The 24,781-nt window shown below is 36.5% G+C and overlaps 1 protein-coding gene across 1 annotated transcript in view; it reads right to left on the reverse strand.

Moving 5' to 3' along the window:
* WDR64 (WD repeat domain 64) overlaps window positions 1-24,781 on the reverse strand; it is a 47,695-nt gene that overhangs the window by 15,173 nt on the left and 7,741 nt on the right. The window contains exons 5-17 of the mRNA XM_029284271.1: window positions 24,469-24,498; window positions 23,030-23,140; window positions 20,975-21,192; window positions 19,991-20,125; window positions 19,464-19,543; window positions 18,550-18,689; window positions 12,988-13,114; window positions 11,423-11,571; window positions 10,883-11,006; window positions 10,388-10,560; window positions 8,020-8,199; window positions 5,327-5,454; window positions 3,060-3,152 (exon numbers count right to left, since the gene is read on the reverse strand). Coding sequence (XP_029140104.1) covers window positions 3,060-3,152; window positions 5,327-5,454; window positions 8,020-8,199; window positions 10,388-10,560; window positions 10,883-11,006; window positions 11,423-11,571; window positions 12,988-13,114; window positions 18,550-18,689; window positions 19,464-19,543; window positions 19,991-20,125; window positions 20,975-21,192; window positions 23,030-23,140; window positions 24,469-24,498 — 1,688 coding nt within the window. The remainder of the gene's footprint in view (window positions 1-3,059; window positions 3,153-5,326; window positions 5,455-8,019; window positions 8,200-10,387; window positions 10,561-10,882; window positions 11,007-11,422; window positions 11,572-12,987; window positions 13,115-18,549; window positions 18,690-19,463; window positions 19,544-19,990; window positions 20,126-20,974; window positions 21,193-23,029; window positions 23,141-24,468; window positions 24,499-24,781) is intronic.

The following is a 24,781-nucleotide window of genomic DNA, read 5'->3' on the forward strand; positions in this document are numbered from 1 at the left end:
TGAGGCCCCTCCTTAAGAAGCCTTCCCTGAACCCAGATGTATTGGCCAACTATCGTCCAGTCTCCAACCTTCGCTTCGTGGCGAAGGTTGTTGAGAGTGTGGTTGCACAGCAGTTTCCTCGGCACCTGGAGGAAACAGTCTATCTAGACCCTCTCCAGTCGGGCTTCAGGCCGGGTTACAGCACGGAAACGGCATTGGTAACGTTGGTTAATGATCTCTGGAGGGCCCGGGACAGGGGCTATTCCTCTGTCCTAGTTCTTTTGGACCTCTCAGCGGCTTTTGATACTGTGGACCACGGTATCATGCTGCGGCGGTTGGGTGGGTTGGGAGTGGGGGGCACCGTGATGCGGTGGTTCTCCTCCTTCCTCACCGACCGCACGCAGTCTGTATTGGCAGGGGGACAGAGGTTGACCCCAAGGCCCCTAACTTGCGGGGTCCCACAGGGGTCGGTCCTCTCTCCACTTCTGTTCAATATTTATGTGAAGCCGCTGGGGGAGATCATTCGTGGCTTCGGGGTGGATTTCCATCAGTACGCTGATGACACTCAGCTGTACATATCCACCCCGGGCCATCCCAACGATGCCCTTGACGTGATGGCCCGGTGCCTGGAGGCCGTGAGGGTCTGGATGGGGAGGAACAGACTCAGGCTCAACCCGTCCAAGACCGAGTGGCTGTGGCTACCAGCGCCTCGGCATAGTCAACTGATTCCATCGCTGACTATAGGGGGTGAAACTTTGGCCCCCTCGGATCGGGTCCGCAACTTGGGTGTTCTCCTGGATTCGCGGCTGACACTGGATGACCAGTTGGCGGCCGTGACCAGGGGAGCGTTTTATCAGGTTCGCCTGATTCACCGGTTGCGGCCTTTTCTGGACCGGGACGCCTTACGCACGGTCACTCATGCCCTTGTCACTTCCCGCCTGGACTACTGCAATGCTCTCTACATGGGGCTCCCCTTGAGGAGCACCCGGAGGCTCCAGCTAGTTCAAAATGCGGCCGCGCGGGCGGTGTTGGGAGGGACTCGTCGCTCCCATGTTACGCCGCTTTTGCGCGAGNCTACTTCCTGTGTAGGAATATCCTCCCAATGTGCGTCTGAAAAGGTGGAACATTCACTTGTATGCCTGCATGGAAAATAAAATCCAGCAGGAAAATAAAATCCAGAAGGGTCAGTGTCTGAAAATACTGAGAATATTCTTAAGAATGTATTAATCATTGTACTTTGTTTTGCTTTTTTGTTGTTTTTTTCCCAATAAACCTACCACAAAGGCTTGTTCTAAGGTCAAAACTGTGAGTTTCTAAAAAAAATGTAAAAATCAGTATAAATAGCATTTTGCTATTTATGTGAAAGAGGAATTGAAGTCACTATTTTCATCATTCAGAATTTGAGTAATACCAGTGACAATCTCAGATGCATGTATCTGGGCTGTAAATTAAATAGCAAACGTGATAGATTTCTGACAGAAAGGGTACAACAAGTGAACAAAAGCTGAGATTTGTGGTGCAGGTTCCTGTCTGTCATTGGATGTGCAGACTGCTTTTGTTCTTTAGCTAATAATTGAGGAAAGAGCGAACATGAAAAATAAAATTGATTTTATATTGTGATTTATTGTATACTTAAGAGAATGGTTCAATACCGAATGGGGAATAAGATAGAGATGTGTTGTCCCTTTCACTGTTTAAGAGATCGATGCATAATTGTATAAAGAATGATTATTGCACTTTAGAACTGTGTTCGTCACAGAGATGAACATCCATATGTTTTTATATACATATGGTACCATGTTGTTGGTTAAAAGCCTGAGAAATTATTTGCAATGAATGTTAGGCAGATTATATGATGCCAAAGGGATATAGATCTGAAAATTAATGCATCAAAGACCAAGATAATTTTGTCTGAGAGAGAAAATGGAATGAGCTACTTGCAAGTTAAGTAGACATTTGAAAAAATGGGGCCAATAAATCAGTTTGTGTACTTAGTAGAGTGTTGTGTTTCCTAAACATAGGAAAATGGATGGAGAAATTTTAAGGCATGGAAATGGTGGTAGAAAAGTTATAGGGAATATGTGTCTGGTTTTTTTTAACAAACTGAATGTTTTTTTAAAAAGAAAAAAATGTTTATAAGAATATATTTCTGCCCACTTTGTAACATGGAATTGAAAATTGGGTAAGTTAGGAGGAACAAAAGTAAATTGAAATGTAGTCAAAGATGTGTGGGTGATAAAGCAAGTATTAATGGATGCTGAATGAATGTGAATAGAACACAAGAATAACTGACAAATACCGTATGTAAGAAGTTTGTTAGAGTGATTTGATCATGTAGGCCAGAGGTCCCCAACCTTTTGGGCACCAGGGACCGGTTATATGGAGAGAAATTTTTCCATGCCCCGGAGGGGGCGTGGCTTTGTGTGCTGCCTGTTTCTTGTCCTGTCCTCTGGTGCTTTGGAGAATAATTTGGCCCCTTCTTCTTTGTGGCAGCCCCTCAAATACTGGGACACTGCTATCATGTTTTCCCTATTTCTTCTTTTCTTTAGACTAGCCAAACCCAAGTCCCGCAGCCGTTCTTTGTATGTTTTAGTTCCAGGTCTTTGATCATCTTAGTTGTTTTCTGAATTTTTTCCAAACTCTCAACATCTTTTTTCTGATATGGTGATTAAAATTGGCTGCAGTATTCCAGATGTGGTCTTACTAGGGTTTTATAAAGGGTTTTATACTAATACTTCGTGTGATCTTAATTCTATTCCTCTGTTTATACAACCCAGGATTGTATTAGCTTTTTTGGCTGCTGCTCCATATTGCTGGCTCATAGTCAAGTGATCGTCCACTAGGACTCCAAGGTCCCTTCCAGCTCTATTCTATTCTACAAGAAGCAATGCTCAAGAAACAAAGGAATCTAGAGATGTCTACAATCTCTTATGACTACAAAACAACTTCAGATAACTAGGAATTTAACAGAATGTGACTATTCAAATGTAGATTTTCCCCTACTTTATAGAAAGAAAAAGTAGTATAGCTTCTCTGCCCAGCTAAGATAATGTATAGTATTTCATAAAGAACTGACTTACCTCTGTGACACAGTATCTCGATACAGGAATAGTAACCAGTTGATTTTAAGTAATTTGGATCTATCTGAGTGAATAGCACGTTGAGCTTTGAATCTGAAAATGAAGATACTTTGCCTGTAGTTTTTTCCACATTTGTTAGATATATTGTTAAATAGTACATCTTTCCTCCCTCAAAGTATGGCCAGAATAATTATACATTTTAAAGACTTTGTAAGCTGGTTTCAGTTACAGTTTCAAAATGATGATGATGATGATGATGATGATGATGATGATGACGACAACAACAACAACAACAATAATAATAATAATAATAATAATGTTGGAAGGGATCTTGGAGGTCATCTAGTCCAACCCCCTGCTCAGGCAGGAAACCCTATACCATTTCAGACAAATGGCTGAGATTAGACAAATAACTGTCTCATCTCAAAAATTCATAGACTGTCATTGTAGGATTCCCCCGGGGCTGAAAATTTCCAGTTAAAACTAAGTGAATTAATGCTTTATACTACTAAATCTCCAAATTTAGCTTTTCAATAATACATAGACCTTCAGTGAACTCAATACAATCTGCCTAAACTACAAATACCTACTTCTGCAGCAATCTTGCTTGTGCTTGGGATACTTTTTTTAATGCTGCTTAAAATCCCATAATTGTAAGAATGAGCTCTTCTGACTTAAAAACACACTCACACACTCAACTCTCTTTTGGGACTGGTTTTCAAAAGAGAACATTTGCTTGGGGGGCCTATCAATCTATTCTCTCTTTAGAAGCTTTGCTTTCTTAGCCAGGGGATAAGAATTATTCATCCACTTTAGTAGGAGGAAAGCAATCTCAATTAGCATTTCCAAGAGACTTTCACCATGAAAATTAAAAGCAAAACTGCTGGGAAAAATAAGGGCATGGTATTGTCTGGGATCCATTCTTTGTATAAATATTCCTTGAAGCAGAGAAGAATGAAGCAGCAAAGAAGTTATTTACAGGTACCGTAGTTCCAGGACAAATGGTTTTGAAGTGCATCTAAATAGGGTCCAGAAAGTCAAAGTTATTTCTTCTGCCTTTAGTGCAGAGTTTTAAAATATGCTGAAGGGAACAATTCCACTGAAACTCTTGGAGATGGGAAACATAGCTATATCTTATACTGCAGCAAAACTAACCAACAGCCTAGAATTTATTTCTCCCTTCTGAACAAGCAAGAACAAGAGTTGGCATGTTGGCTCTGCCCAGTAAACTAAGCCTGGATGGAGGCAAATAGGTTGCTGAACCACACTGCCCTTTACTGAGCCAAAGTTCCCTCCTCTGTGCATCTCACCCATTCAGTGCCATTTGTCTGTGACTCAGGTTATGCACAGGAGATAATAATTGAGAGCGTCATTTCTGACTGCATTTTTTAACCACTCACACTGGGAAGAGAGAGCTGGAGAACTTCTCCTGGCTCCAGTCTTGAAGGACAGGTCATGTATAGTGAGGCTGGGTTGACACAAAATGGCTGATTATCCCAGGGAAATGACTCAACCCTGGATGCTTCCATGGTTGTCCCAGTCACAGAGGGAAAAGCCACATTTGAAAGTCTCTTTGGGAAGCTATAGATTCCTGTCACATTGGATTGTAGAAAAAAAAAAATCTATGGTGGCCCAGTCAAGAGCAGCAGCAGCAGCAGCAGCAGAGAGAGAGAGAGTGTTGGAAAAAATTTATCTCCTTTTTCTGCTTCTTTTTCATTCTTGCCCCATATGCTCATGAGGGGCTAGGATTAAAAGTAAATCAATAAGCTAGAGGGAGTTGCTAGATCAGTCCTCTTTTGTGGGATTAGTTTAGTTTGTTTCCAAGCCAGAAGCAGAATGAAAAAACAAATCTGTAAATGTTCCTTTGCTCTTCTCAAAATATGGTTGATTTGGGAAAGAGAGCTTAACCCAAATCAACCCTGGACTGTTTTGTCTAGACCATTGATTAGTTTATGTTGACTGGATGACACCATAGCTTCATCCATGACTCAAGTAAGCATATCATTATGAACAGGATATCTGTCTACATATGGTTAGTGAAATGGAGTGCCTATAATAAGGGGATTTACCAACAATCAAATCAACAATCTTCAGATTTATCTCTGGGTTTCAGTACTGTAGCTTATTCCTAGCTTAATACTTTTATTTCTCCTTTTCTCACATTGGGAACTGTTTTGAGACTGAACACTAAAACAGCATTTATCTTAGATAACTGGATATTAACACTACCTCTCCACATCCATTATATGATAAAGTGTTTTACTTACATGTGTCTGGCTGTGGCAGCTTCAAAATCCCACATGATGATAGAACCATTTGCACTTGCAGTAGCTAACAAACTGTAACCTTCTACTTTTAACAAATCAAAGCACTTTACTTCAATCCTAGGAGGTAGCTGAAAAATACATAAAAGATTTATAATTAAATTGAGGAGCTGTTATTGAATGAAATGTATTATTATTAGTGCTGTTACAACTACCTGTTAATTACAGAACAACCCATAGCAACTGATTGTACTGGATATTTTTAAAACAAACATACCCAGACACTTAACAATTTAAGAGACTGAAATTGCCCTTCTTTACCTCTTCATCACTATTTCAAATAGAGCAAGACTCAAAAGCCAGTTCCTAGAGGGTGCGATTAGCTTGGGAATGTGGAAGGCCTTCTCTCTCTTATGTACTATAAAAGTGAGCCTTTTATATGCGACATATCTTAAACGAGAATATGCGACACATCTTAAACGAGAAGATAACAATGATGGAGATCACAGAGGCAATAAAAAGACAAAAGAAGGATAAGACTCTGGGGCCCGACAGGCTCCCTGCAGAATTCTATGTAGCTCTACAAGAAATAGTAAGTCCGATTTTGAAGGAATTGTGCAATGAAATTTTCTCAGAAACAAAAATACCAAACTCGTGGACTGAAGCCAACATCACCTTGATACCTAAAGAAGATACTGATCTCACACAAATCAAAAACTACAGACCAATATCAATGTGGATTATAAAATCTTTATTTCAATAATGGCAGAAAGAAAGAAGAAATTCTTGACTGAATTTATCCATACAGACCAAAATGGCTTTTTGCCTAAAAGACAGATAAAGAATAACCTAAGGATTATTTTAAATGTTTTGGAATACTATGAAAACCACCCAGGGAAACAGATGGCACTCATATTTCTTGATGCACAAAATGCCTTTGATAACTTAAATTGGCAATTTATGTTTCAACAGTTGACAGAAATGGACTTTGGCAAAAACTTCATAATTGCAATTCAAGCAATTTACAAAACAAACAGAAAGGATACTTCTAAATGGAGACTATATAGACGGCTTTGATATCAAAAAAGGCACAAGACAGGGATGCCCACTATCTCCCTTGTTATTTATTCTCAAATTGGAAGTGCTGGCTAGAAATATTAGGCAAGATATGGAAATCAAAGGACTGGAAATAAAAGAACAGAAATATAAATTACAGGCTTTTGCAGATGTTTTGGTTTTTATTTTGGAGGAGCCCTTGGAAACAGTTACTAAACTTCTGCAGAAAATAGAGGAATTTGTAGCCGGCCTGAAAATAAATAAGGAAAAGACTAAGGTATTAACAAAAAACCTAACAGACAAACAGAAAACCCAACTTGCAAAAAAGACAAATCTTCAAATAGCCCAAAAAGTTAAATATTTAGGTATCTACTTAACATCAAAATGTACAACATTAAAAGAAGATAATTATGAAAGACTACTGAAACAAATAAAAGTAGATTTGGAAAAGTGGAAAAATCTTCAACTGCCATTGTTAGGAAGAATAGCGACTGTAAAGATGAACATCTTACCGAAGCTACTCTTTTTATTTCAAACGGCCCCTGTCAAACTGGGCAAGAAATTTTTTGATGATTTAAATGCAACAATATTGACATTTATATGGCAAGGAAAGAAAGCACGAATTAAAACCAAATTGTTACAAGAAACCAAAGACAGAGGGGGTTTTGGACTTCCGGATTGGATACTCTATTACCAAGCAGCTATTCTGCTTTGGCTTAAAGAATGGATTACATTGAGAAATAAACAACTTCTTTACTTAGAGGGGCATGATCTGCAACTGGGTTGGCATGCGTTCTTATGGTATGAGAAAAACAAAGTTCATAAATATTTTCAAAACCACGCCATAAGGACGTATTGCTTCCAGAATGGGAGAGAATTAAACACAAAATTTACACAAAAATACCTGAGTGGCTTTCAACAATGGAAGCGTTTGCTTACCCAAATTTAATTAACTATGACAAACTTGTTACTTATAAAGACATTTTGGATAAGGATGGAAAACTTAAAAACAGGCAAGTTCTTCAACAACAAGGTATTGACTTAACATGGTGGTCAATCAACAAAAGTGCCATACTGTTAAACTAGACTTGCTAGAGTAGTTGTTCATTTCCTAAGAATGTTCGAGATTCAATACAATTGGAATGCATTTTTAAATCTTAGATTAATTATACAAAAGCTTGTAGCACATAATACAAGAAGTAATCACACATTCACCCAGAGATGGAGAAAACATGTAGTAGACTGACAATTCTAACCACTTTTATCTATATTATATCCATCTATAGCAGGATAGAGTTCCCCAATCAGTGCTTTGGAATGTTGGGATTGAAATTCCTAGAATACTGAACCATCTTGATTTTGCAATGCCAAAGTATGTGATGGACATAGATTGGGAAAGAATACCTGACTAGAACAGATAGACAATCAAAGGCAAACAACACATAGAGAAAGGCAATCAAGAGCTTCACAATTCCTTCCAACAATTTTTGTCCATATCCAGATGAGCTTATAGAAAGCAAAAATTAACTTTTTGACTGCTTACTTTTGCTGTGGACCTCAAATACAAATAACTTTCTTAGAATTATTTTCTCTTTCTTCATGTTTTCTAAAACATATCTGGAAATACAATTGTTCCTCACCTCAGCATTTGAGTTTGTGAGATCTGTATCAAGCAATAGTTCAATGTCTGGAAAAAAACCATTATTTTTTTTGACATTGGGAGACAGTTTAAGGAAAATGAGTGGATAGCCTTGTAAAGCAAATGACACAGCTTCAGGAAGTTCCCAAGTTATGGACATGTAATTTTCACCTTGATTAGCCTAGGAGAACAAAGAATTGAAGAAGATTAACCGATAATCAACCTGGCAAAATTTCTAGCTTTGTATGTTACTTTGCATATTGTATACACCAAACATATTTATGTTAGAACATTTGTCCAATATTAGCAGTTAAGGCTATGAACAATTTTACCTCTGGTTGACATCCAGATCTGGACATTTCATACAGATTTACCTTTGGAAAGATGGACTCACTTCAAAATAATCATTTATGTAGAATACTTTGATAGTTTTAAAACTGAGATAGAGGGCTGCACAACACATTGCTATCATTCACAAAGGCTTCTAGTTTCTGGTCAGCACAAATAGTCATCAGCAAGCAGTATGTCAAAAACTGAATGCAGCATTGGTTAGAAATGTAAGGGGATGCAATCCAAGAGGCAGTTCTGAGCTCAACAAGCTTTTGAGGCTTAATTAATTAAATCAACTCTAACATAATGTCTTCAAGACAAATGACTGAAGTTAGCATCTGGTGAAAAACATGTTTCTAGAGTCTCTTCTAAAAAGCTTAAATCAGATGATTAAAAAGATAATTTTCAATAAAAATATTGATCGTAATGCTTAAGAAACATTTTGCATTCTTATTTAATATGTAGCCACATGGGGATTAAATACATTTAACATGCCCTTATTAAATAAATCATTAGAGACTGAAAATAGTTGAGCATTTTCTTGATACATTATTTCAGAGGCTCCAACATGGTATATCTGCACCAAGAAAGTGGAAGGTTTATTTTTCTCCTGAGGTTTCAGCAATTTAAGACTGAATTGTTGTAGTTTAAAAGGGAGCTGTCAGACCTGCCTCAGCTTAAGCCTTAAGAATGATCCTTAATTCCATTTGCTGAGAAAAGTATAGTTTCCTAGAGGTCAAGTGCAATACAATAGTGCAAAGCCAGAACTGAAATTTGCATGCCAAAATCCCCAAGTCTAACCTCCCTTACCTTAGGTATCTCCCCATGCTGCCCCCCCAATGCCCAAATTCAAATTCAAAGATGTTTTCAGAAGGGTTGCTTCAAATGTGGGTTGGTATGCAGCTGTATTCTGTTCTCAGCCGGTCTACCTTGAAACCGTGTTTCAGGGAGCTAGTGTGAACTTTTCATTTTCCTGGAATCCTCCCCCCTCCCATCCAGGCCCCCTAGAGTTCATGGCAGCCTGGCACTGAGCAATAGCAAAAGGCAAGCGTGAAGTGGCATCTGATAGAAGCTTAAAGATTTTTTTTTTTAACCCAGGCCATTTAGAAGCCAGTTTAGAGGTTTTGTGCTAGCATTTAATGACTTATTAGCTTAGAACGTATTGTATATGATTATTTATAAGTTGATGAGGATAGTTGGCATCTATATAGTTTTAAAGGAACATATACATAAGTATAGGAGTTCTTGGTTAACTGTGGTAATTAGGACCAAGACCTTGTTGCTACCCCACACACCCACATCATGGTCTGTTTCTGTTGCTCCCCTCTGGGAGGAGGTTTCAAAGTATTTCTAGCAGTGGCTGTCATTTGCAACCTCTTATCGGCTTCCCTATTGACTTTGCCTGTTTGAAGTCGACAGAGAAGGTCACAAATGGTGATTGTGTTATTCTAGGATGCTGCAATTTTCATAATTGTCCACAAGCTGCCAAATGCCTAAATCATGATCACATGAACATGAATCATATAAGGCTCCTTGTTCAGTGCTACTGGTCGCTGAGTGAATGATCATTTACCAAGGATTACCTGTAAAAGAAATCAGAAAAATCTTGATGGGATTAAGAGGATTAGAACTAGAAGTCATAAACAGGATATAATCAATAAAGATAAACAGAATAAATATGTAAAATATGTATGGAAATTTAATGATACTCTAATTGCTTGAAAGGGGACTTAATCTTTGATATATTAAAGCAATATATCTAAGGTAATTCTGCACAAATGTTTTTGGAATATCAAGATGTAAATACTTGAGAGGAAGTATTTCACAATGCTGGTAGCTGAGCCCTACAGAGATTCTCTCACTTGGGACTTTCTTGCTATGTTGGGATTACAACTAGCATAATAGCAAACCTGGGTGTAGGGAGTTGAAGTCCTAACAAATGTGGAAAGCCATAGTTAAGAGAGACTGGGTTCCCTGACTTTTGAAATTGAGAACAGTGAAGCAAATGAAATAGAAAATGTAACAATCAAAACTCAAACCTGAACAATTTTGATCCTCCCACTGTATTCCAAGACTAGGATCACATGCTTACTCTCACTGGCTTTCAGGTACACCATCTGCATCAGCCAATGTTCATTGACCGTGATTTCCTTGTCTAAGGGCAAAATTTTAAGTACCTGCCCACTTCCAAAATCCCATACTTTCACAGTTCCTATATGTGTAATAAAGCAGAAAGAATATCACTCTTCATAGAAGTAACTAATAGCTGTATGCTACTGACTACAAAGTTTGCACTTTCCTATATGAAATACATGTAGAACAATACTGATTATGTGAAAAGTCTATTCTCCAATGTTTTATTAAGGGTTATTTGCCATTACTGTACATGGTGCATAGACAATGTTATAAGACCAAAAGAATTCTCAGCTGATCTTTATTATAAAACTATGGAGTACAGAAAGCACAATTTATTTAACTAGCTTTGTGGCTCTTTGAAAAATACAGCAAATTATCTTAAAATTTCATTACTTTACCATCACATGCTCCAGTAGCAAGATGAAATCCATTTTTATCAACCGCTGCACATGTCAACTCAACTCCTGGCCCATGGGCATCTTCAATCTGGTATATTAGCTGTCCTGTTTCCAATTCCCAGACCTAAAAATAACAGATTATATGCAATTCAGTAAACTACCTACAAGGGGTTCCAAAAATAACCCAAACAGGTATTACTTTTTTAAAATGTATATATTAAATATTAAGATAGAAGAATGATAAGAATTGATTGAGTTTGAGAAAGGAATACTGAAAGTACAGTATTCCAATTTCTCCTTGATTTAATAGAAAAAAATCAGTAATTCATTTGAGCTGGAAGTTCAGCTGTTTTCCCCAAATGAAAGAAATGAAGTAATTTATTCATCCCACCTCATCCATCTCTGGGAAAGACAAGTTCCAAAATAGCTTTTAAAATTGCATGTGAGTGTGATAAGAATACCCTAGTTAATGTATTTGTCCAAACAGAAAAAAAAATTCTTTTGTTTTACAACCTTAAGGCTCATAAGATTTATACTCACCTTTACAATAGACTCAGAACAGATACTAAGAACTTGGTGAAAAACTTTGTTGTAAACCAGCACATTGATGCTCCTTTCATGGGTCTGGGGGACTTGCTTAGTATCTTGTATCATCCGAGTGAGAGGATAAATATCGATGACGGACGATCCTGGGTATTACAGAATTGCATTAAATCTAGAAAATACTTAAGTTTCCATTTCAACTTTTGGATGAAAGACTGACTTCAAGGAAGCACATTGCATATGCTTGCTACTGTATGTAGCCTGAAGATATTATATGTCTGATCAAATTAAATTATCAATAGTTTTTTGTGCATTGTAGTATTGCATTTACTCTTCCAAAAACTTGTTTCATGCACATGTTCAAAAATCTAACCCTTAAAATTTATACAAGAGAAAATTAGAGATGATTTTTTATTTGTCTATAGCAAGGATAGGGAATATTTGACAGGCTGGAGGCCATAGTTCTACTTCCTTTTTTTCTATTTTACAAATCAAAAAAACAAAGCCTTTAGTGCTAAAAAGGGAAATCTTGTGGCATGCAAACTGCAGAGAAAATATCTCATGTTCAGCTAATGCAACAGAATGTGACGACGATACAGTAGTTGAATCTCTGTGGATTTCTGAAAGGTCTCAGATTAGCAGGAAGGTAAATGGTGCGGGAGAAATCTTTTTATGAGAATGGGATGACATTGTCAGGTTTCACACCAGATTGGGCAATAAATCTCTGCAGAGCTCAGCCTTGCATGCAGATATTTCAGGATACAAAAAGTGGAAATTCTGTCTCTGCATGCAAGTTTAGGCATAGAGAATCATAGCTTGGGATACAAGCACTGTTGGCTACATTCATGAGTCATTGACCTAGCTGAGCTGGTCATCCAGGAAATGATGTTTTTCTGTTATGTGGACTGCCAGATAAAGAGAGAATGTAGGATACACCATTACCACATCTGCAAAGTAAAGGCACAATAGTCTTCATGTTGCCTTGCTTGTTTATGTACTAGATGTCCACAGGAATGTCTACAGCATGTATACTTCAATGTTTTGGAGCCAGACTAAAATACCTCTTATGAATTCCCTACTCAGAATAGGTATGTTTATACATTCAATGTCCCCTTTACATGTTTTTTTCTCATTTCAAATTCTCCTATGTTGCTTTCTTCATAGCAAAGTCACCCAGGCTTCTGTTAAATATCTTGATAACTCTTTAATGCCTCATGTCCAATAATACAATTGAAGCATGATGACTCAAACTGTGCACAATAGTCTATGCTTACTTATGTAATAGATTTCTAAAAAGTGTTATTACTTTATGACTTCCATCATGCAAATTAGTTTTTCTACCATTATTTCCTTGAACAATACTGCTTTGAAGGGCTTACAAATGTTTTGAAGAATATTTGGGGAGGGGGAAGAGTTAGTTCTCAAGACTGCAGAACAGATGGAGAAACTGATCTTTAGCTTAAAATATTATCTTCCATTATCAGAAAGGTATTGTTGGTTCTGATCCAGCATATCGGCATGCCTGTTTATAATCAATAGCCATATATTTTTCTCATACCTACCTGCAATAAGTATTCCATGGTTATTATCAAATGCCATAGCAAAAATTTGTGACTCTCTGTTTGCTCCTTGAACATCATGGAACACTTGCATCAATGAAAGAGTCTGGATATCCCACACTCTGAAAATCTGAAGAAATGACAAGAAATATGTGCGGTAATTAAGTGCCACAACAAAATGATTAAAATATGTTGTATTTCCTTGTACTTCCCTGATACAATATACAAAACAGAATAAAAGAATGGGATATGCATATTAATGTTCTTCCTATTGTTTGCTTTATTTATTATATTTATATTCTGCTATTCTATTACACACATTAGAACATACCTTATTTTCTTCTCACGATTCTGTGAAAATGATCAGCCCAAATTCAATTAATTTTCATCACCAAACTCGATGTCCAGAGTATAAGTTGAGCATTAACCATAGGCATATTGACTCCTTTTGTATTAGAGAAGGATCCAAGCCCCCTGCCATTAAGGCACTGCAGACAGAACAGCATCAGACACAACTTGACAAGACACATGGATCAGGGATTTTTTTTGTACTGATCTGAGACTACAATAAAGATTGACTGATCAGGATCACCATTCTCCACTTGTACGGAAGAGAGCAGAGCTATGGATTAGTAAAAGTGGAGACCTAAAATGTTGTGAGAAGCTAATCATTAACAACTAGTTAACAAGGTCACTGAGAGGAATAGAAAAATTAGTCTGTTTCCAATCATTGTAAACTGAATCCCTGGGAGAGAGGAGAAATCCTGCTCAATATTTTTATTTTCCTGTTGGCTAATGGCTGTGTAAGCTCAGTAACACTGAGAAGGGATATTCAGAGAAAGGTGAAAGCAACAAACCCAACATAGATTACTATTTTTGTACAACTAAAATTCAGATTGCTAGTTTTGTTTTGATAGCAGCAAACTGGTGATCCACACTCAGGTAGACATTACAATATTCCAGTCTGAAAGTATCTAGCCTATATATGGCAAAAGGCAGGTCTCCTTTTTCCAGATGGGGTTGTGATTGCCAAAGCTTCCTAAGAATATAAATAATGCCTTTCTGATTTAATGGTACCTTGGACTGACTAAAAACCAATGTTATTTTGCACTTTTTTCATATATGTGAAAATGTAAATCAGAAAAAGACTACCTGGGTGTAATCAGATTGATTCCTAAGAAAATGAATTCCTTTTATTCAGAAGCAGTAACTGTCTTAGAAGTTTAATATCTCATTATACTTGAATTTTGGCACAATTTGACAAGGAGACAGTACAGCAGACAAAACAAAGTTCCATAATGATGACTAATTGTGACAAGAAGTTACTGTATCATCACTGAACTTGCCAAATATCCATACCTGGTCTTCAGTCTAAAACCCAGGCTGATCACTGTATTCATGAAGTGTAATAAACACTTCTCATAGGGCACTGTGTAAGCCAGCAGCAAATTAATAGGTAATAGAAGACATAAAGATATTTCCATCCCCTGAGTAACTGTGATTATATTTTGATAGGACTGTAGTTCTTAAAATGTTTTATGATATTTACAGCTATGCTTTAATACTTTATATCCTTGTGAAATGTCTGGCTTAAAAACACTTTTATTTGAAAAGGCTGTCTAAAGATCATATGCAATTTATTAAATTGCTAATGTTCTGGGGGCTCTTTGATAAAGAGTTAATCTGTTTATATTCTGAGCTTATACTGGGAGCCAGACGGCTGCCTATTACTGGTGTAGCTTCTTAGTATTAGCACATCTGCCACAACCTACCTGTTTATGGCACTTTTTCCCCAGAACTAGAAAGCAGGGTTGAGATAATGAAATTCATATTGGAATCTAATATGGAAAACATTTTGCATGCCATTGATTTTAGTCTGGTCAGCCCTACAAAGCTCAGCTCTGATTATGTGAGGGACTACCTTCTTACATATTTTTCTGCACATCAAACCAGATTGAGTAGAGTCAGCTCTAGTCAGATCACGAAAGTAGCATTTAAAAATGAACAAACAGGCACCCCACCACGCAGCAACAAAAATCATAACCCTTCACAAGAAATCGGACCACGTCTCAATAACTACAGCCAGCCAAAACAAACAATCTGAAACCAGACCATGACTCAGAAGCATCTGAGCAAACAACACCAATGCTAATTTGCTTCACACAGATGGTACTTAACACCAAAGACTATGGCCCAGCAACAACAACCAGCCAATCAAACAGTCTGAAATCAGACTATGACTCAGAAATATCTGAACAAATAACATTCATGCCAATTTGCATCACATAAAAAGGTATTTAAGGGCCAGCGTTCTGACAGACGAACCCAATTCAAAGTGCACCGACGGTGTCTCCTTGAATTGTGATGCAACATTTGCAACCAAACTGCCAAGCTCGGAGCCCATACCAACAGCCCAACTACCAACCCAAGCTACTAACATTCAAACACATTTCAGAGTCAGCTTTTTCCAGATCTGCCATCTGACAGGACCTTGGAAGGAGTTGACCACACTTTGAAACTCTCTTTCTACAAAGATTCAGTTAACTATGTCCTCCTGGGCTTTGGGAAAGCTTTTGACCCACTTATTCCATCTGGCATAGGAAGAGGGTGCTTTAACTGACAGCGGGGTAGCAAGGAGGCAGTCTAGAGCAGAGGTAGGCAACCTCGGCTCTTTTATGACTCATGGACTTCAACTCCCAGAATTCCTGAGTCAGCACAGCTGACTCAGGAATTCTGGGAGTTGAAGTCCATGAGTCATAAAAGAGCCGAGGTTGCCTACCCCTGGTCTAGAGCCTTCTGGGATTGAACAGCACACAAATTAGGAGAGGAGAGAATTATTTTCTGAACATCTCAATGCCTTCTATCAGTTAAGATAGGGAAAGAAAGATGTCTGTTTTCCTATTTAGAAATAATAATTTAACTTTATCTCATGGAATAAAACACAACAGAACATTTGGAAACTTGAAGCTTGGTTTCAGAGTACACATGACTTAAAAACTTTCTTTTATGCATTATACTTTATACCCAGAATGAGTATTTGCATGAAATAGATTAAGCAATTTGAATCAACTTAAACAATGTTAAATCAAAGTTAGTAACTTATTGCTTTTTAAATCACTTTAAGCTATATTTCTGTAAATTGAAACAAAGCAAAACAAGACTATAATATTCTTCGTTTTTCTAAATGGAAAGCTGCCCTCCTTTTAAATTAAGGCCTTAAGGCCCAGCATTCAATATCACCTGTAAACACAAACTGTGGTTAGTGAGTTAACAGTAGGGTCTACATTAGCCTTCAATGGAATTCTCTCTGAAGTATAATGTATATTATTTTGAATTTTGACTCAGTTCTTTTGAAATTAAGGAGAGGAGGGCTTTGGGGCAGCATTTGGCACACTATTATAGACAGCAGGAATAGCACCTAGCCAATCTTGGCTTATCTTGAAACAGTTAAGCATAGCCTGATTTGAAGACTTTTATTTTCTATTATTGAATGACAGACTGATTCCAAAGGCCTTACTATTTCATAAAGTAGCATTTTGTTCTGCAGCATGTTACAGTATATTTACATAGACAAACATTTGACAAAGGCAATTGTTCTACCTTCTACTTGGCTTTCTGTCCTCACTTTGGGATAAAGATTTCAAGTGTCAGTTTTCAAATATGAATAATTTTAACCAAGGTTGCTGTGAGCACTGCTGGGAAATGAACAGTGCCAGATGCACAGTGCCAGACTCTCTTTCTAACTGCACCTATGCATGATTGTGTGAATTCAGATACAAGGATAGTTGGGAGGTTCAAGTAGATTTGTATGGAACATTTGGAGGTGACTATAGTAAACTGCCCTATGGAACCTCTGCAGTATTCACAGCAACAGAAGTCACTCTTTGAGTTCTGAAAAAAACAGAATTTGCCCTGGGGCCCTATCAGAATCTGCAAAGAGAATCCACTATACATGCTGCCGTAGGTGAGCGCATCGGAGTTAAATGCAGTGCGTGGGATATAAGGCAAAAGAGCTTTTTACTTATAAAAGCCACACTCAAAGAAGTATCATAAAATACATTAGTATATAGCTAAGTCTTTATCATTTTATGTGAGGTTATAAACAACGAGTGAGTTTGGTACAGTGGTTAAGGCACCAGGCTAGAAACCAGAACTCCATGAGTTCTAGTCCTGCCTTAGATACAAAGTCAGCTGGGTTATCTTGGGCCAGTCACTCTCTCTCAGTCCTAGGAAGTAGGCAATGGTAAACCACTTCTGAAAAAAGCCTTGCCAAGAAAACTGCAGGGACTTATCCAGACAGTCTCTGAGACTTGGACATGATTGAATGGAAGAAAAAGTACTGCCTATTTCTGTCAAATTATCTAGATTTATTTATTTATAACTGAATCATTTTAAGTCTTTTGACATAGCAATCCCTTTGCATATTAACTTAGACGTAAGTGCCAATGTCTATAAGATTTTTCTTAGGCAGCGGAGGTATTCAAAACAAAGCATGAGTTCCTGGCTCACGGGAACTAGTGAGATGTGGAAAAAGAAAATCACATTATTGTTTAAGTCCTACAACTATGTGGTTTTGCTAAGGGCAAAAAAACGTTCATTATTTGCTCCGATAATTTCTGAAATCATTATACCAAATGTTCTCAATAAAATATAGTCCAAATTGCCACTAAAGCAGGAAGAGGCAATGTAAGACCCTACAGATATAGCTTAATTACCACTCCAAGCTTCCCTGATAATTGGTTATTCTGACTTGATGCTGGGAATTACTGTACAAAAATACATAGAGTGCCTGTGCTAAAAATGAAGAGGTTGAATCTAAACATACTTAAATTGGCAGCCATTGATATCTTATAAGCTTGAATATGGAGTGTAAAACAAGTATAGCAAATGTATTTTTTCCCCAAAAAGAACACTGAAATGAAAATAACTTAGGATAGCAACTATTTAAAAATAGAAATAGAAATAGAATTTTTAACCTTATGCATATTTTAATCATAATTTCCATAGTTTGTGCATTTGCTCAGCCTTGTAACCAAAGGTCTTTTTAGAGTTAACCTTTTTTAAATTATTCAAGATTTCCCCTTGCCAAATGCAATAAATTAATAAATGCAAGGACTCCTGATTTCAACCCTGAGCTACAAATATTCTCCTTTATTGGAGGAAGGATTATTAGGTTTGTTCATGATCTTGAGTTATTTCAAAAAATAATAAAGATGCAATTAAAAAATCTAAAAATCATGTTTTAGATATCTTAGAAAACTTTGTTATGCCTGTTAAACATTTTGATAAAAGATTAGAGGATTTTTTCTTAGATTTGAGACATTTGTAGCATCCTCTTAATATTGTCAGCATCTTGTCTTTTAGTTTAAAAGTATGACCCATAGAAATAAATGATGCTGTACAAATACATAATATGTACTTTGATGAACAGGAAAATGGAATTATACTGCATCTATTTCAGATCTGGAACCTATAAACAGAAAATAGTATTTTATAATTCATAACAGAAAAAAGTCACTTTTGGCAGAGAATATAGTTTTCACTAAGTCAAAGGTAATACCATACCTTTGCAGTAGAAAGACTGATAATGTGTTGATCCTTTTCATTGGTGACAATCTCTGTGATACTAAATAAATGTCCCATCAATTTCCCCACTGGCTTGGTGTTGATGTTTGGATGCCATAAACGAAGAATCTTATCTTCTCCTGGAATTAAATGGTAAATGGAAAATCATTTATTTTCTTGTTTTATTTATAGAAAGCAGTATTTCCCAGCTTGCTGCCCTCCAGATGTGGAAGGCTTCATTCCTAAATTCCCAATCCACATGTCTGAAGACCAATAAATATGAAAACATCAGACTAGACCAGCCAGAAAGATCTAGAAGTAGAATTAGGCCAGCCAGGAAAAAAATACAATGTTTGAATAATTCCTGAATAATATATATATTGATTTGTTCATAAGACTGACCAAGCCAACAATGAAATGAGTATTTGTTTATTCTGTCTATATACTGTATTGAACCAATATGTAACTATTTTCAGATGTAATTAGAAAGTCAGAAAAGCTTTTCAATTGCAGTGATCAGTTTGAGTTACCCATCTTTGTGTGATGTACAGTATACAGTTGCTATAACAGAGCGTTCTAAAATAAGGACACTCTGGTGAGTTGTTTTACACAATACATTGCACCCCCAAAAAATGTTTTGTGTTTCTGTTCCTCAAACTTGAAGGGTTGGTTAGCTTGGGGTGTTTTTTTCCCTCTCAAGTTCTAGAAAAATATTTTTAATCTACCATAGCAATTTGTAACCCACCTTGATGATGTTCTGGAAATCTTTAAACATTTAGCTCTTCTCCCAGGCCTGTACTGATTTTGATTCTCTTACAAATAGGAAGAACTAACTGTACTAAGTGAATATTTTGCAGAAGCAAGAAGCATTCAAGATAATTACAAAGGCTTTTAGATGAATGCGGTTTACTTACCTCCTGTAACAATGATATTGGCTTTTACACAATATGTGAAAGCATTAACTCCCCTCAGTACCGAAAATTCCCTGACAGGCCTGTAATTGTAACAAGACATTTGATCATGCAAACACCTAAGAATAAGTGTTTTTTTCCTAAATCTGTAGTTATATGATGGCAGTCCTAGGAAACTGATTTCAGAATCTAAGTCTATAGAAGACTTTGTGCTAGGACTCAAATTTCTATCATCGATGCAACTGACAAAATCACTTGCATGATTTTTCAAATGAAAAGTCACTGAAAATAACAGTTTTCAATATTACCAGATAATGTAAGCAACGTTATAGTGAGTAGAAAGGAAGTAATCCATGGATGTTTTTATTTTTTAAAACATATTTCAGGAAGCAGATCAGAACCAACTGTAAACACTACTTTGTTCAGTTATATGAACAATCTCTTTGCTGGGTTTTGGATAATTAAAATGTATATTTTCAATAGTCACACAGTTTAAGCTGGATGCCATATAAAAACACAAACAAACTTACAAATTGTCTTCAAGTCTTTTCAGGTCATCCAAAACCAATGAATGAATGCTATCCAATGAACAGGATCCAAAACAGTTCAAAGCTGGAATGTATTTTACTTTTATAACCCAGTCATCATGCAGTTTACGTTTAATGCTAGAGGTGATAAGACAAAACATTAATTTAAAAGGCACATCTGTCTTCAACAATGAAGGGACACAGGGCAGAAAACATCCTGCAGCCAAGAAGGCCCCCCACACACATTTGCACTACTCAGGTGACCCTGAGGACACAGGTAAACCTCCAAATGGCCTCAAGGACTCTCTAAAGGAATGCAAATGACCATCTGTCTGCAAGGAATATAAATCCTTCCATTCCCCACCATCCAGTCAGAGCTGAAGAAGCTTCCTGGATGAGAAGTGAAATGTTTTCAAAGAAAATCAAGAAAGTCCAGTTGCCTCCTGAAAAAACACCTTTGGGACATTGCCTCAATGTCATAAATGCAACATTCTTAATTTCCAGTTGTTTGAGATAAATAATAAAAATGATAGCGTCTTCATGTCTGTCTTCTGATCTTCCCAGATGTGCTGAACGTTTGGTCTGATCTAGAATGACTCTTATATTCTACACTTTATTTATTTTAGGGGGGAAAAACCCTCACATCAATTACCAGTGTTGGAATACTTAACTGTGATGGCTAAAGGTACCATAATATCAATTTTAGGTTATGATGTTGAATCCTTACAGGAAAAAACAAGAAAACTGAAAACCACAAGGAAGAAGAATAGAATATTCTTAGAAATAGCATTGCTGGCTAGTTGAAACCCTCACTATAAGCCCTTTAAAATTTAATATTTGAAGTAGAAAATACATCCTGAAAATTCCAACTGATTTCTCCATACAGCAGGTATTAGACATAATTGCTTTCTTTCACAACATCCTTTTAAAAATTATAATTTTGAAATTAAAAATTTCAAAAACGAGATTCAGCGATTATGGACTTACCTCTTGAATTTCTTAGAATCTATTATCAGCATGTGCAGTTTCTTTTTAGATTTAGTCTGTTTTAGACCAAAGTCGTCACTGGTAAGTGTGAACAAAGTAACATATCCACCATCATCCCCCAGCAAGATGTCATCCTTCACTAGAAGTTCTGATGGGTGAGGAATGGCAGAAACAGAGAGGAGGCAATGTTCCATAGGTTTTATTATACAGCAGTTATCCTAGAAAAATAAGCAATTGTTCATTATATGTTTTTGCGTTTATCTTATTAGTTCACTGAAAACTGTAATTGGTTTCAGAACTTTGCTTAAAGACTTAGAAGAAATTTGATACAATGCTCTTGGCTCAGTTTCAATCCTTAAATTATATTTACTTTGTTCCATAATGATATCTTCATCAATGTTCATTATTTTTTTTTCTATGAACTGTGAACATTGTACAGTTCTCTAAAGGGAGCTCTTATACCTGAAAATGCTTACAAATTTGGGGAGAAAGAACAGTTAATATAGAACTGATATAAATTTCAAAAATACACTTGGAATGTACAAGTTTATTTAATAAAGCTGCAAGTTTAACAGAAATATATGACTTGCTAATCCTGCCTGTGATAGCTGGACAATATTTTCTTCTGGCTTTTCCCCTATGGATTAAAAAAAACTATTTGCTCTTTTGCCTTTAAAAATAGTTTACACATTTTCCTCTAACTATAGAGCTTTACTGCTATTTCTGTGCAACTTTTAGTAGTCCATCTTTGTTGAGAAATAGGTTATGTAGACTTTTATAAAGAAAAGATAAATACTAGTGAATGTTGTGTAATAGTAATGTTTGTCCTGATTCTAATGGGAAGAGAATGCTCCAATCTATTTCTAGCAAAATTTTCTAATAAAATTATTTTAAATCTATAATGGTAAACTCTACTCTGTATATTAAGACTACTCCAATATACTCTATAGATCAATAATGGGACTTGATAAGCAGTAGGTTCCTGTAAATTGTATCCACTAATTCCTTCGATAAAACATTTTCTTTCTTTTATTAATGAATTTTCTCACCTAATTTTTCATTATAAGTAACAGCCCTAGAAATTGTACTGTGGTTTCAATTGACAACTGGAAAATAATAATTAAAACAGTACTTGGACTGAAAAGGTAACGACTAAGTCATTTAAAAAAATGTAAGATTTAAAAGCAGCTACTTTAAAAAGATAAGCCTGGTGTAAAATAATCAGTATAGTTTGTTTCAGTCAAGCGCATGGTAAATGTATTTTGAACCAATTATAGTTTTTGAGCTATAGCAGCACATATGGGGTACACCATAATAGTCTGAAGGTGAGTGGGATATGAGGCCATTTCTAGTATGAGCTGATAAGGCAGACAATGCAATAAATTCTTTAGGTCCAAAAGAATATCCTAGTGTCCAAGCTTAAGTTTGTTCAGGAATGTGTATAACACAAGTGCCATAAACAACAAACAACTATTTAGAGCAGTAATAGTAACATGCATAATATGATCACATCACAACATTACTGAATCTACACAAAGGAGGTTTTAAAGGATGGCAGATCATATCTTGGCTCAGAAGCTAAACGAGGTTAGACTTGATTGGTATTTAAATTGAAGATCTCCAGGGAATCCCAGGTTTATAGGTAAGAGTGAGAAATAAAAAAAAACTCCAGAAGAAAATGGATAGTCATTGCTATATTGCTACCAAGCAGTACTTGGAGTTTAGTTTGACTTGAAGGCAATTTTATTGTTACACATAATGGGAAATGGGGAAAATCTCAACTCTGGGAACCATTTTCAATATCAAAACTGTCCTGTATGCAATATATATAATTCCCCCTTATAATGAATTACGGTACTCTATGCATGCCAAAGGGTTACAATATCAATCTCTATCATTTCTTTTTCAGCTTGAAAGTTGACAGGCACACCATACAATGATACCTTTGAATGAATTTTCATTTGCATGTGTTGATTTCTTATTACTAAATGATCTAGCAGTTGCTGAAAACATATGTCCTTATGTTTACTACATACCCATCCCTAAGTGTCATACCAGGGCACTCCCTTGTGTTTTATAATCCCATATGACGATAGTTCTTTCTGTCACGCCAACAACACGCTTCAGTTGACCAAGATAGTCACATCCGGTGATCCATGAACTGTCCTGATGAAAAAGAAATATTGGCAAAATCAGTCTCTCTGATTACTGAGCTTCCCCGGCAACAGCCTTACTTATAACTGATGTTCAAAGGACTTTCAAATTTAATTTATATATAAGAAGAAAGAATTGGCTGCCACAAAGAAGAGGGAGTCAGGCTATTCTCCAAAGCGCCTGAAGGCAGGACAAGAAGCAACTGGTGGAAACTAACCAAAGAGAGAAGCAACCTAGAACTAAGGAGAAACTTCCTGACAGTTAGAACAATTAACCAGTGGAACAACCTGCCTCCAGAAGTGGTGAATGCGCCAACACTGGAAGTTTTTAAGAAGAAACTGGACAGCCATTTGTCCGAATGGTATAGGGTTTCCTGCCTGAGCAGGAGTTGGACTAGATGACCTCCGAGGTCCCTTCCAACTTTATCATTATTATTATTATAAATGGTCCCATTCTGATGTCAAGCAGACCTGGAAATGTAGTAAAATAAATAAATCCCTATTGATTATTGTTTATTATTTCTAGAACCATTTTAAATGTTTATTTGAAAACTTCAATAAGATAGGAATATGGTAAGCAGGGTGTGAACCAAAGCTTTCTATTGTAGGAACATGTTATCCCATTTTGTTTCCAAACACCATCTGAAGTCCTTATTTTGTTAATATTTTAAATCAGCTTTCATCAAGATGTCCATATATCTCCAATCTTTTTGAAACAGTGGATATATTTTGCATCTTTAGAACTTGTTATGGGCACTCTCACAAAATGGCTGCCATGAAAAGTGTAACCCAAAATAGCCTTATACTCAATGGCAAACAAAGGACTGGTTGTACTCGCCCAGTATGTTTTTCCTCAGAATACTGTGAGTTATTATGCTTCAGACAGATATTTGTTTTGAGCATGCTTGCTTATGATACTTTTGAAAGTTAAAATAACCTAATAAAACAAGATCAGCCTGGCAACTTGATGGGTACCAAATGATGTATTGGTGGGGTACTGTTATCCTTGAGGACTAGGTTGGGATTAAATCTTGTAATCCTTCGGGTAAATTTTAAATTGGACAAGTTTGGAAGTGATATAAAATATCACAAATAGTCACAAATCAGAAAAATGAGATATGTTCAGTTTGATTTTTATGACTTCCATCATTTTTTCTGGAAGGTAACTGGATTTTAGAATGGATAATTTAAAGATAGTATATGCAGTAACTTATATGAAAAGGACATATCTGGAAAGATAAATTTATATAGGAAATTGAAAAAGTTTTATTACCCTCATACATTTTAATGAATTAAATGGCTTCATTAGCTGAACCAAATGTGAGAGAAATGCACACTTACTGGGATGCTGGTGCTTGCTAGTATTCGCATCTGGAAAACAAGACACAGTCAGAAAAATGTAGAAAGGAGACAATACCCGCAAAGGAGCAGTATGTAACAAAGGATTAACAACTTTTTCTCTGTTGCAAAATATCATCAAAAGATGAAAAATAACCAGGAAGAGAATCATTTGGAATCCCAGTTTCAGAATGTCTTCAGACAGGTATTTTGACAGGCAATGTTGAGGTTTTGTTTTGGAGGAGTTTTAGGGGCGTATCCTCTAATTTTCCTAATGTTTTGAACACTTACTATTAATTTCTAGGGAAGCTGACAT

This window comes from Protobothrops mucrosquamatus, unplaced genomic scaffold (assembly GCF_001527695.2).
Source record: "Protobothrops mucrosquamatus isolate PMUCROS unplaced genomic scaffold, P.Mucros_1.0 scaffold480, whole genome shotgun sequence".
NCBI lineage: Eukaryota > Metazoa > Chordata > Lepidosauria > Squamata > Viperidae > Protobothrops > Protobothrops mucrosquamatus.